The sequence below is a fragment of the Trachurus trachurus genome (genome assembly GCF_905171665.1).
Source record: "Trachurus trachurus genome assembly, chromosome: 23".
NCBI lineage: Eukaryota > Metazoa > Chordata > Actinopteri > Carangiformes > Carangidae > Trachurus > Trachurus trachurus.
The window spans coordinates 24,983,977-24,996,312 of NC_139912.1; the positions used below are offsets into that span (position 1 = coordinate 24,983,977).

General features: G+C 41.7%; 1 protein-coding gene across 1 annotated transcript in view; it reads left to right on the forward strand.

The window, feature by feature from the left end:
* The window catches only part of LOC311006887 (copine-8), a 108,502-nt gene that overhangs the window by 17,253 nt on the left and 78,913 nt on the right, over positions 1-12,336 (forward strand). The window contains exons 2-3 of the mRNA XM_083999898.1: positions 6,598-6,638; positions 11,321-11,367. Coding sequence (XP_083856024.1) covers positions 6,598-6,638; positions 11,321-11,367 — 88 coding nt within the window. The remainder of the gene's footprint in view (positions 1-6,597; positions 6,639-11,320; positions 11,368-12,336) is intronic.

Here is a 12,336-nt window from a genome sequence, read left to right on the forward strand (position 1 = left end):
TTTATTCTTGTAAGGGAGAATTGAAAAACTGTGAACCTATTGAATACCAGATACACACAGCATCTACTGTATATTGATGTAGAAAGTCATTACAAAAAGAACAAAAAGACAAGAAGAAAGACAAGAACTCATTACAAAAAGACAAGAAGCCTCCTCTGTCTTGCTTTTGTCCCCATTTGTCTTTTTTGTATTTCCTCGTTCTCCTTTAATTAAGTATGTTTCAGGAGTGTGTGTGTGTTTGTGTGTTTCCAACCCTTCTGGTATCAGAATTCACTTTAGCACACTGCTCCAAAACCAAACAAAGAAGCATTGTTAAACTGAGGTGCACTGAGTGTGTTTGTGTGAGCCTAATCCAACGCATTTATTCTAGATGGAAAAATATTCTCTAACTATTATTATTATTATATTATGATGCCAAGTGGTGTTGGCTCTGTCTCATTCTGCATGTAGAATTCCCTGTGCATCAATGTATGGTCTTCAGTCTGTGCAGAAAATATGGATTTGCCAGGGGAAAACTTCACCAGTGTGACTGGAAACGCATTCTGTAGGACCATGGTATAATCTGAATGGCTGAATAGCAACAAGAAAACACAATATTAGGATTTATATAATTTTAGTATAACTAAACTGAAGCCCTGCCTCTAGGTGAAGGGATCATCTAATCATCTAATGGGTGTGCTTTGTATTACACCTTGTCTTTGTTCTCTTGCACTAATTACCTTAAAAGGTCTGTGTGTATGACACACACACGCACGCACGCACGCACACACACACACACACACACACACACACACACACACACACACACACACACACACACACACACACACACACACACACACACACACACACACACACATTTATGTGGAAGATGTGGTTCCAACTATAGCAAGTGCTTTATATGTAGATAGATTTTTTCACATGATAAAGTCACAAAACTTAACAGTTGTGTAGTTGAAATCAAAATGAGTTTTAGATGGATATTATACCCAGAGCCACTGTCAACTGTTACACCACTAGCTTGCCAACAGCAGGTCTCGTTCTCCTCTGCAGTTTTGTTGAGCTTAGATCAGCTGCACATGTGAACAGAACAACAAAACACTAGTCACCAGATAGAGTCTGACACATTCACGGGAGCTGAAACCTGCCTGGAGACAGGGACGCCAATGCAGGACAAGAAGAGGCTAGCTGAGGTTAGCTGGTTAGCAGTGACTTACGTTGCAAATCAAAACATTTAAACATAGAACCTCATGAATAATTAACAGACAAAATAAATACTTAATTAGGACTTGGCAAAAAAGTGTCACACAATTTGTAAACAGAAGACAGCATTGTGGGCTAAGAATAGCAGAAAGTAGACAAACTTTGGAAAGTGCCAAAGCTGCAGAAAAATATGGATGGCTACTTCTTGTGAGCGTTCTTATACCACAAAACCAGAGTGGCAACAGGACACATATTGTGTGAGGAAATGGCCCACCCCTAGCCGGCCTCTGCCAGGAGCATCACCTCCTCCCTCCTCACCTGTCCTCTGTCCCCTAGTCCCTCATCAGCTCTGTGGTGAACATGCTGGTCTGTTTCCACCTGCTCTCTGCCAGAGTGTCTGTTCCCGACCTGTCTGTTTTGATCCCGATTGTGTTTTTGGACCTTGTCTGTGTTTTTCCGATTCAGCCTCGGCTCCAACCCTGTATTTTGTTTGCCCGCTTGAATTTTTGTACCCCTTGTTTTTCTTCTCTAAGCAAAAGACTCTTAACTTTTTTCATCTGCCTCCTGAGTTGTGCTCTTGGGTCCTTTTTCTGAGCAGCATGACAAGTGGGCTTCAGTTAGAGGAGAGAAAGACAAAAACAAATCAAGTGATTAAGCAGCAACTGAATCAGAGAGGGGAGCTGCACCGAGAAGTGTTTTTTTTTTTATGTGAATGAACAGGATGCATCTAAAAGAAAGAAAGAAAGAAAGAAAGAAAGAAAGAAAGAAAGAAAGAAAGAAAGAAAGAAAGAAAAAGACAGAGAGAGAGAGAGAGAGAGAGGCTGCATCTAAACATACTAAGAGCAGAAACCCTGAGGGAAATCTATTATAGAAATCAATATTTTGCAAGTCAAACAAGAAGCTCACTTTGTGATCTCATCATTTGTTGATTGATGCTGTTTTCTTTTGAAGAGATCTGAAGTGTGGCCTGATATCTACACCAGAAGAAACAGACCATTCGGGTTGTGCATTAATAGTAGAAGATGACAGCATTTTTGGGAAACTCACTGCTAAAAATACTAACACTAACACTATTTTAGTCCGGTACGTTTCCTCCTCCTTCAGACCTCTCTGTGACTCGGATGGCAGCTTTTAGCTTTCCACTGCCTGCCTCTGGATGAAAAGAAGGAAAGGAGCGAGAGAGAAAGAGAGAGAGAGCCGTGACTCATTCACATTATCCCGTGAAGTGGAAATCCTGAAAACGTGTCTTACGCACACATACACTCACACACACGCAAGAGGGGGGGGGGCGGCCCAGGAGCCCATTTGGAGTGCCACCATGTGTGATGTACTGTGAGCAGCAGCCAGTGGAAGACTGTGGAGCCTCAAATTCTCTCTCACAGGGTGAAGGTGTCCTGACTGTATCCCCCAACTCAGAGGGAAATGAGGCCGAGCCACCAGTCAAACAGCGCCACATCATTCCCTATAGTTCTCTAGTGTGGAGGAGACAGTGCCTTCATCTTTTGATGTCCAGGTTTGTGTGTAGATAGATGGTGTTAGTGGGCTGGTAGTCCAACATTTGAAGATCTTTATGGAAAACATCATCACAAAACAAACAGTTTACTGTAATAATTCATTATACAGTGAATACCTAATTCTGTTTGGTCAGAGTATGCGCATTATTCTCTGATGTGATCTCACTGTTGCAAATGACTGTAGTACGCACAGCTCAAAGGATAAAGTCGGTGATATTGATGTTCTTATTGTCAACATTAAGCAGCAAACCCATTTATACACACTGAACATGTGGGTCTTTTAGAACTGGTCACAAATATATATGTTTTAATTTTTAACTAGACCAAACCAAGTCAGATGTAATACTAGCATATAGTACAACTGGACCCAGTGGTGGTCAATGTGTGAAACTGTTTAAAACAAAGGACATTATCCAGTTACTCTGCACCCACATGTACACAGTGTCAGTTGGTGTGAGTTGTGGGCATGTGTGAAAGACACAGTATTTTAAAATGTACGTACACCAATCGACCCGATCGTACTAAGTCTTTTAAAGGGATAGTTCACCCAAAATTCAAATTTCACTCATTATCTACTCACCCTCAGGTGGACTAAGGGCTGGGAGAAGTTTCAGAGTCCTCCGTGCCTTCTCGGAGTTACAGCGGGGCTCCGTGCAGCAGTGCATGTCCATATGACGGTAGCAAACGAGGATTTTTGGACCCATGTAATCGCACCTGGTGTGTGTGTGTTGTTCATCTTAGCCATGTGATGGACTGGCGACCTGGGTCCAGGGTGTACTCCAGCACTGATAAGCGGTATAGACTGTGGATTGATGGACAATAATCTACTCTGATGTGTGTTGTGATGACACAGTTATCTTCATAACCACATTTCTGATGTCTAAGTCCCATTGTTGTATTCATCCTCAGTCTTGATCCTACCACAAGGGCTTTTTTTCTTCCTTGAAAGCTGCACGACTTGATGTAGCACTCCAATCAGCTGACTAAAGGAGTGTGTTTGCTCTTAGGTCGATCAGGCTTAAAACGTTCCAGCTCCCAAGTAGTCTTTAAGAAGAAATTGACATTTTACCAAGGGAGCTTCTCTGTCATTAATCAGGCTTTACTCTCAAGTATGTAAAACACCCTGTTAGTGTTTTTGTTGCTGCATGAGGACAGACAATGCAATAGGCAAACAGACACATATCTCTACACACACACACCTGACTTTATTTGTGTCTTTGGATTATGGTAACAAACATGTTTGGAAAGTCCACTTTCTACATGAACTAGTTCAAAGTTCAGTTCACACATTTTAAAATGAACTAGTTCAGTTCATAGTTCATAATTTAAAAAAAATATATTATTTTTTTCAATATGTTGCTACAAGCTATTATTTTTCCAAATTATTGCCTCAGCCCATATTGAACCACAGACAGCAATTATTTTAGCAGTTTTAACCAGTAGTATTAGTTATAGTTACTACTTTACTTTCCCCTACTGAGTTAGAACCTGATGAAAGTAATTACCAGGAAAAGTAACTATTGCGTTAAAATTCTCAAATATGTCAATCTAACCCCGTTTATCTTTTACTAACCAACTGGGTCAGTATTCCTCCACACAGACCGGCTCCGCTGATCCAAACAGCTGATAGGTGTTACAGTTTACAGTGTGTTTTGGCTGGGTTTTGTCCGGAAGACTTTGAGAGAGCGCCGTTCACAGTAACGTTTATTAAGCAGAAATACAGTACGTTCAGTTCACGTTCGCCCAAAATATGAACAAGTTCATGAAGGATCGTTCATTGAACGCGTTCAGGCACACTCGTAACAAATGCCAACAGAAGACTGACCTGGAACATGACCTGAGCCAAATGCTACAGATCACTAGCTTTAAATATCTCAAGTCATGTAAAACTCACCAGAAATCATGCAGCAAAACACCTGGACAAGGAAACATTTAATATGAATGACTTGATGTAAGCGATGCTGCAATGCATGACGATGAGTGAAGGAGTTAACCGACAAATAAGACCGCAAACAAGCAGGAAGGATCGAATGGATACCAGCCGTGTTTTTGTTCTTTGAAACCAAAGGTGTTTTTACTTTGAGAACAAACACAGGAGAGTGAAATATAGAGAAACAATGCCAAATGTGGTGTTGATGAGTTCACAAGTTCACACAAGAAAAAGAGAGAGAAGGACGTACAGGAACAGAGATAGAGACAACTGAAAGTGAGCTGGAAAAAAAAGCCCAGCTCCAGCTACAGTAGAGAGGCTCTTACTGAAAACCAGCTTGCAGCCTGGATACTCTCCAGCATCTGATGGTTTCGGGGCTTTGTCTGACAGCCTTTCAAAGTCTCTCACAATCCCTGGGATTGAAAGGATAACTGAAAGCATTACCCACATTTTGACGCCTTTTCTGCAACCAGGAAATGTCAGGGCACATTAAAGGGATAAAAGAAAGTGGATTGGAGAGTATATTTTAATTCTTAGCGAGGCCTTGAGTGATTTACCCTCACTGACAAGTTAGTGAACCCTCCTCTCCTCTCCTCTCCTCTCCTCTCCTCTCCTCTCCTCTCCTCTCCTCTCCTCTCCTCTCCTCTCCTCCACCACTCCCCATCACTCCTCTCCTCTCCTCTCCTCTCCTCTCCTCTCCTCTCCTCTCCTCTCCTCTCCTCTCCTCTCCTCTCTCCAGATCATTTGCTCCCATCACCATCATTCATGTCATTATTCACTAATCAGAATTAACAATAAGGTCTCATGCCACTTTCATATCGGCCCATTAATTTTTTCCCAGCCCTCCTCCCTCCTCTTTTTGGGGAACATAAATTCTTGGATCTCATTAATGTCCATCTCAGATGAAACTGCACAATGTATCACTGCTCTCAGAGAATATGAGGCCAGACCAAGTGTTTTTCATGCATGAAATAAGAGGCCCCGAAAATATTAATTCTCAGAAATAAGAAGAGTCTGGATTTAAGTTGAAAACACTGCGCTTACAGTATTTGGTGATAATTGTGAAGTACAAGTGAGAAGGGAGAATTTGTCTGAATTACAATGTTTTTAGGTTTTCAGTTTTGATGTCTGTTTAGGCTGCACAGGTGCTGTTGTGAACAAGTTCAAGTTCACTTTTATTTATATAGCACGTTTAAAAGTCCTGTCACAGTCAGCCAAAGTGCTTTTCAGTGCAGAAATAAAAATACATACTGTATATAAAAATACATACATGCATATGCATACATCAACACACACACACACACACATACATACATGTATATTGGGTATTGAAGGCGGCCCCTTTAATACCCACATGCTGCTCTAAATGTGACAACAGGGTCCCATGGTCTACAGTGTCAAATGCTGCTGTCAAGTCCAGGGTCAACAATGGAAATAAACACAATCAACACACATGGACATGCATGTTTTAGGCTTTAGCAAATAAACAGGAGTGAGAGGACTCTTTCCGACACATTTGGTGGTGTAGTCATGGCAGCAGGATGATGTTTTTGTTTATCACAGTGAAGGAATGTGTCAACCAATGCAACATTATAGTGCAAACCATTGTTTTAAATGTTTTTTTTTTTTGTTTTTTTTTTACAACACTGGAAGGAAATGAGCTATATCACGGTTTAGCTACACAGCAACACCTGTTAGTCGGACCCATCAGCCTAAATGTCAGTGTCATGACTAATGTGGTGCTCTATCCAGTATTTTAAATACTTTTTTTGTATTTTCACACCACAGGGATACTGTAAGCGAAGTGTGATGGTAATGTGCTGACTCACAGGCTACATAAATAGTCTTTGTGTTAAAATGCATTTGTGGCAACATTTGGAAGACAAGTGTTTTTCTTTCTCACCAAGGCAACTGCGTCTCTAACTACTTTCACCCTCTGTGTCTCCACAGAAACCTGCTGGACAGGGACACCTTCTCCAAATCAGACCCAAGTAGGACCAGCCGTCTTTCTGTTTGTCTGTCACCCACGGCGAGCAGGTTCATGTGTGTGTCACTTGTCTGATTGCTGATTGAGATCTTGGCTTGTGATCATTTTGGAGCTTCACAATGGGAATAGCAGTAATCAGGGAAGCACGAGGGAGAAGTGTGTTGTGTGTGTGTGTAAACTACAAAACATACACACAACACGAATGAATGTGAATGTTTGTTATGGAAGAGTTGGAAGACTTGTTGAAGGCGGCATTAGACGGTAACAACTTGAGAGAAAGTCACATAAAGTAGAAGAGGAGGAACTTTGGGGTTCTGAGATTACAGGCCAGGATATTCTGTTCATGGAAATGTTTTTGTGGGAACAACAGCATTGGAGTAGAGTCACATGTGGCCCTGAAGATGAGGAGGTGGGCTTGTCTTTGGAGGCTGCAAGTGCTGTGAAGAGTGAGGGGGGTGGCAGTGAAGATGATATTGCAGCTTCTTCACCTGGCCCAGTTGCAAAAAGCCTTCGGTTGGAGTGATAAATGCACATTATTTTGTTGCAGTTGAAGGTTGTGTTTATTTAATGTATAGTGTTTTTATTGTGCGTGCAGTTTTGTGTGGTGTTTTTAGTTAGAAGTGCTTTTGTTAACGTAAGCCTGCTCTATCTAATCTAAGCCTGAGGTTGATGGTCTGCTGAGCGTGGAGCAGGAAGGAGAGACATCGTGTCATTTAGTGAATGAAGTGGTGGACGTGGAAGTGACAGTGATTTAAAGCTGTTGAAGAGCGGAGCATTACAGTAGAGCCTGTTGGATGTTCTGTCTCCTGGAGGATTTATTACCTCTAAGAAAGATATCATTTCACCACACATCCTGGATATAATTCATTATCATCGGAGCTGATTTTGTTTATTTTCTGTCATTAGATTCTTCACTGAAGTATTTATTTTCTTCTTTTTTCCTTTTTTTTTTTACATTGGAGACAGTGAACGCATCAGCTAGACAACGGCTTGTCAGGCCGTATAAAGCGCTCTGTTATAAGACAAGACCGTGCAGGTTTTCATGTGGGACAGTGTGAGCAGAAATTGTTATACATGATCTTGAAGATACAGTTAACCTCTGTCGGCCCCTCAGTCTCTATACCCTAACTATTCAGCAATTCAATGAACCGAAGCCAAATATTTCTTTCTTTCTGTCATTGTGAATCATGTCATCTGTACTCCACTGATGATGGTTTTTCTTGTTCACGGTGAACGCGCCTCCCTCAGGCTCAACATACTCAGAGTTGATTGAACTAATTCATCACCTATTCTGAAACCGAAAACTCAGAGTTTTCCAGCTCAGGCTCAGTCAATCCGGAGCTTGGGATTCGACTCAGAGTTTGTTGAGCCTGCTTTCTGAAACAGGGCCCACATAAAGTAAAACAAACAAACGCAACACTGGGAGGCAGGCAAGCCCAGCAGTCCCCCATACCCTGGCAGGTGGTTTTAAGCTCCTCAAACAGGCCTGGTGCTTGTTCCCTGACCAGGGCCTGGGTGGAGCTGTAGGGGAGCAGGGAGAGACAGAGATAAGGCCCAACCCCTTTCGGCCATACTGTAACATGTCAGTTTAATCAAGTCACTTGACTGTAATGTATACAGCTCACAATCACAAAAGCTGTGTGCAGAAAAGAAGAGTATTAGGAAAAATAGTCAAGAGAGTTACAAAAATGTAGGAAATAAGAGGAAATAATAGAGTTTAATGGAGGGAGAAATCAATTACAGACTGAACGAAGGTCTTCTTTAGCCGTATGTAGTTGTGAGTCACCCCTCGTGTGTAAGTGTTTTTGTGTGAGCTCAGCTTGAGGCAGGTCTGACTAATGCTACTAAGAAGCTTTCCCTTTTAGACCAATAGACTGTGTCAATTCTTCTCCTCTCTCCCCACAGTTAAAATCATTATAATAATGCTTTTGGGGCCAGAGCCGTAAGTTAAAGGAATAGTTTGACATTCTGGGTAATGTGCTTATTTTCTGTCTTCTCCAAGAGGGAGAGAAGAATGATCCCACTCTAAAATGTAGCATAGTATTAGTGCTTATTTTCCTCCGGCAGCCATGCAAATCTTTCTGCTGCACAGAAGCCTGAGGAATGTCACTTCATACAGCCATTTTAGTTGTACGAAAAGCTGTTGAAGTAGTTTTCAGAGGAACAATGCATTTTTCTGCAGCAGAAGATGCAGAATAAGTAATAAAGTCTGATAAAATGATTTTGTTTAAATTTTTCCACAGTTTAAATGGACTGTGAGTCATTTGCAGAGGCTTGGATTTATGGTTAGCTTAGCTTAGCTTAGCTTAGCACAAAGACTGGAAACTGAGGGGAAACAGCGAGACACACACACACACACACACACACACACACACACACACACACACACACACACACACACACACACACAACATAGCATGTCAGCACATTTACAGTAGTGTGGGATAAAAATGACTCAAGCTGGTCATGATGACAGTGATGAACACGATGATGAGGATGACAGTGATTAGAGGAGGAAGGCTTTACCCATACATTTAGGCAGGCTTTTATGCTGAGTAGCACTTGTGATTATGCTGATCACGGCGACTTCAGTCTCCTGATATGAACCAGCCTGACAGGGTAAAAGAGCAAGGAGGTAAAGGAGAGCCAACATCTGAGAAAATGGAAATACAGAGATATGTCACCTGCTGGTAAAAAATACTTTGAAAAACTAAAGAGCAGTGATCCAGAGGGACAACCACGGCTCTCAGGTACAAAACAAAGAACAAAACAAAACATAAAGCCCTTCAATAAAACATATAAAGTTTGGTTTTGTTAAAACTGGTTCTCCAATATAATCACCTTCTGTTTCTAAAAAAATGTGTGACATTTGCTTGTGTGATACACCCGTCTGTCACCTCCTTGAAGAGAACATCAAAGGTATGATGGGTGAACTCAGTAATTTGCCTTGCTTCGGGAAATTGCATAATAGCGTGAAATGATGTCTTTCACCAAATATATGTATTGGAGCTTCATGAATAAAACTATTAGCTGCTTTGATGCCGTTTTGTTATTTCTAATTCACACATTCTGATATAAATAATAGTCATATTCTAATGGATCCACAGAGCTACATAACATTTTAGTTTGTTTTTATGTATTTTCTTGGTGTATTATGAGAATAATGTCCCTCCATACTTTCCTTAGTTACCAATCATTAGCCAAAGTAAAGGTTAGAAGAAAAACAATACTGTGCAGTGAGCCGGTGCATATTCTCATTTGCCCAGGTCATAGTATTCCAAAGGAGGTTAAATGTAAAGCAACTGGACTTAGTTATTTGTCTAGGAAGACGTTTCACCTCTCATCCAAGAGGCTTCATCAGTTCATGTACGCAGCTGACCAGGCTGGGACTGGTCCAACTATCTGGTGTGGAGACTCACTATTTAACCTCTTGTGTGGGCGTTCACAAGGGTGATGATGTCACTGTTGTGCTCCAAGTGCCAACGACAGTCGTTTAAAGGACTGTCTTTGATGGGAAGTTGGTTTCGACTTCGTTAGTGCCCTATTGTGTTATAACGACAGTCGTTGGAGTCCCTTGCCACTTGTGAACAGTGGTTGTTCTTTGAGGCTAGATTGTTGAATCTCCTGGGAAGGGATGAAAGGGCAGCATTGTAAATTGGAGATAGGTGGTGTCTCAGACCTCCTCCCCTGTTGAGGGATGGTTTCTCTACTTTAACATAGATGGCTTCTTTAACTCCTCTTTCAAACCATCTGTCCTCTCTGTCTAGGATTTGGACATTGTTGTCCTCAAAGGAGTGGGTTTTCTCCTTGAGGTGTAATTGGACAGCAGAGTCCAGGCCTGAGGAATTGGCTCTCCTGTGTTGGGCCATGCGTTTATGCAGTGGTTGTTTTGTTTCTCCAATGTAGAGGTCTTTGCATTCCTCGTTGCATTGGACTGCATACACCAGATTGCTTTTGTGGGTGTGTGGTGTTCTGTCCTTGGGATGTACCAGTCTCTGTCTGAGTGTGTTGCTGGGTTTGAAATACACAGGGATACGGTGTTTGTTAAAGATCCTCCTGAGTTTTTCTGATACTCCAGACACATATGGAATGACTATGTTGTTTCTCTTGTTTTGTCTTTCTCTCTCAACCACTTTGTTGGTTTTCTTTCTGGAAGCAGTTGCAGTTTTCACAAAGGTCCAGTTAGGGTAACCACACCTCTCAGGTGCTTGTGTTCTGCCCCTTGGGCCTGTGAGCTGGTGGGCACGTTATCAGCTCTGTGTTGCAAGGTTCTGATAACACCAAGCTTATGTTCCAGAGGGTGGTGAGGGTCGAAAAGTAGATATTGGTCTGTATGTGTGGGTTTTCTGTATACCCCAATGTGGAGGCTCCTGTCCTTTTTCATATGGACGTCACAATCTAAGAAAGGCAGACTATTGTCCTTGACATCCTCTCTGGTGAACTTGATGTTTTTGTCCACTGAGTTAATGTGTTCGGTAAAAGCTTGCACCTCTTTGGTTTTCATACCTGAACCAGTGGCTCGGTGTTGTTCCTTCAAAGGAGTTCAAAGCCTTGTTCTCTGTGTGCAGTGTATGAGTACTTGAATCTGAGAATCTCTGGGTGACTATAATAAATATTAGTATGAGTTCTGACATGTATAGTCAATGGTCTCTAATGTTTTTAATGTTATATGTCTGTTCTTCACAGTTTGTGTTCTCTACACACAAGGCATGGGCAACAAGGAGTGGAGAGAGGTGAGTGTGTGTGTGTGTGTGTGTGTGTGTGTGTGTGTGTGTGTGTGTGTGTGTGTGTGTGTGTGGGTGTGTGTGTGTGTGTGTGTGTGTGTGTGATACAGTTATATTGCATCAGCTCAAGCTGCTCATCAAACATACTTGTGTAGTTTCAAACAAAGTAACAACAGAATGACAGAATGACAGATATGCAAGTCTCAAAACAGCTGCATAGGCTTCCACATCAAAATGAAAATGCATAAAAACTTAAAAAAGACCTGCACCCCCTACAAATCTGTGATTGCAATTTATACTAAAAACACGCAGGTTATCCTACGCAGCTATAGTGCCAGTAACCCTGCCTCCTAGGAACAGATTTTCTGGTTACGTACTGTAGTGGTGGAGTGGCAGAGATGTGATCTGTGTTTAGGTTTAGGTTTAGGTTTATTCAACAAATGCACTTAGGTTATGATTTTGGTTTTCCTTGATCATAATCTTTCTCAAACCTTGACCAAGTAACGTGACGTCCAAACAGTTACATAACCATCAAAGATAATCTAATAAATCTGTTGTTGGATGGCAGAACACAATTACCGGTATGTTTTCTTTGAGCATCTTAGTGTTGCACTCACTCAGGCATATTTGCAGCTTGCATGAACACAGTATGTACATAAACAGCTTCAGCTTAGTAGAACAGGTATATCCAGTTCCATAGTGAGCTTCAGCACAGAACGGAAAAGTTTGTGCACCAATTTATGCGATGTTGTCGTCAAGACACCAGCTTGATTATGTGCAGACGGCTGAATACCGCAGAACCCGCAAACCGTTCAGTCATCTCCCATGGCCTCCCCCTCTCATAATGTGTCATCAGCAAACGCAAACAGAGAGCTCAGGTTTATTTTTTTCAGTATGTTTGTCTTGTACGTACCGTATGACAGTTAATTCACAGCAGACTATAGATAGCTAGAGCCTGGAGAGACCAGTTCTGTATAC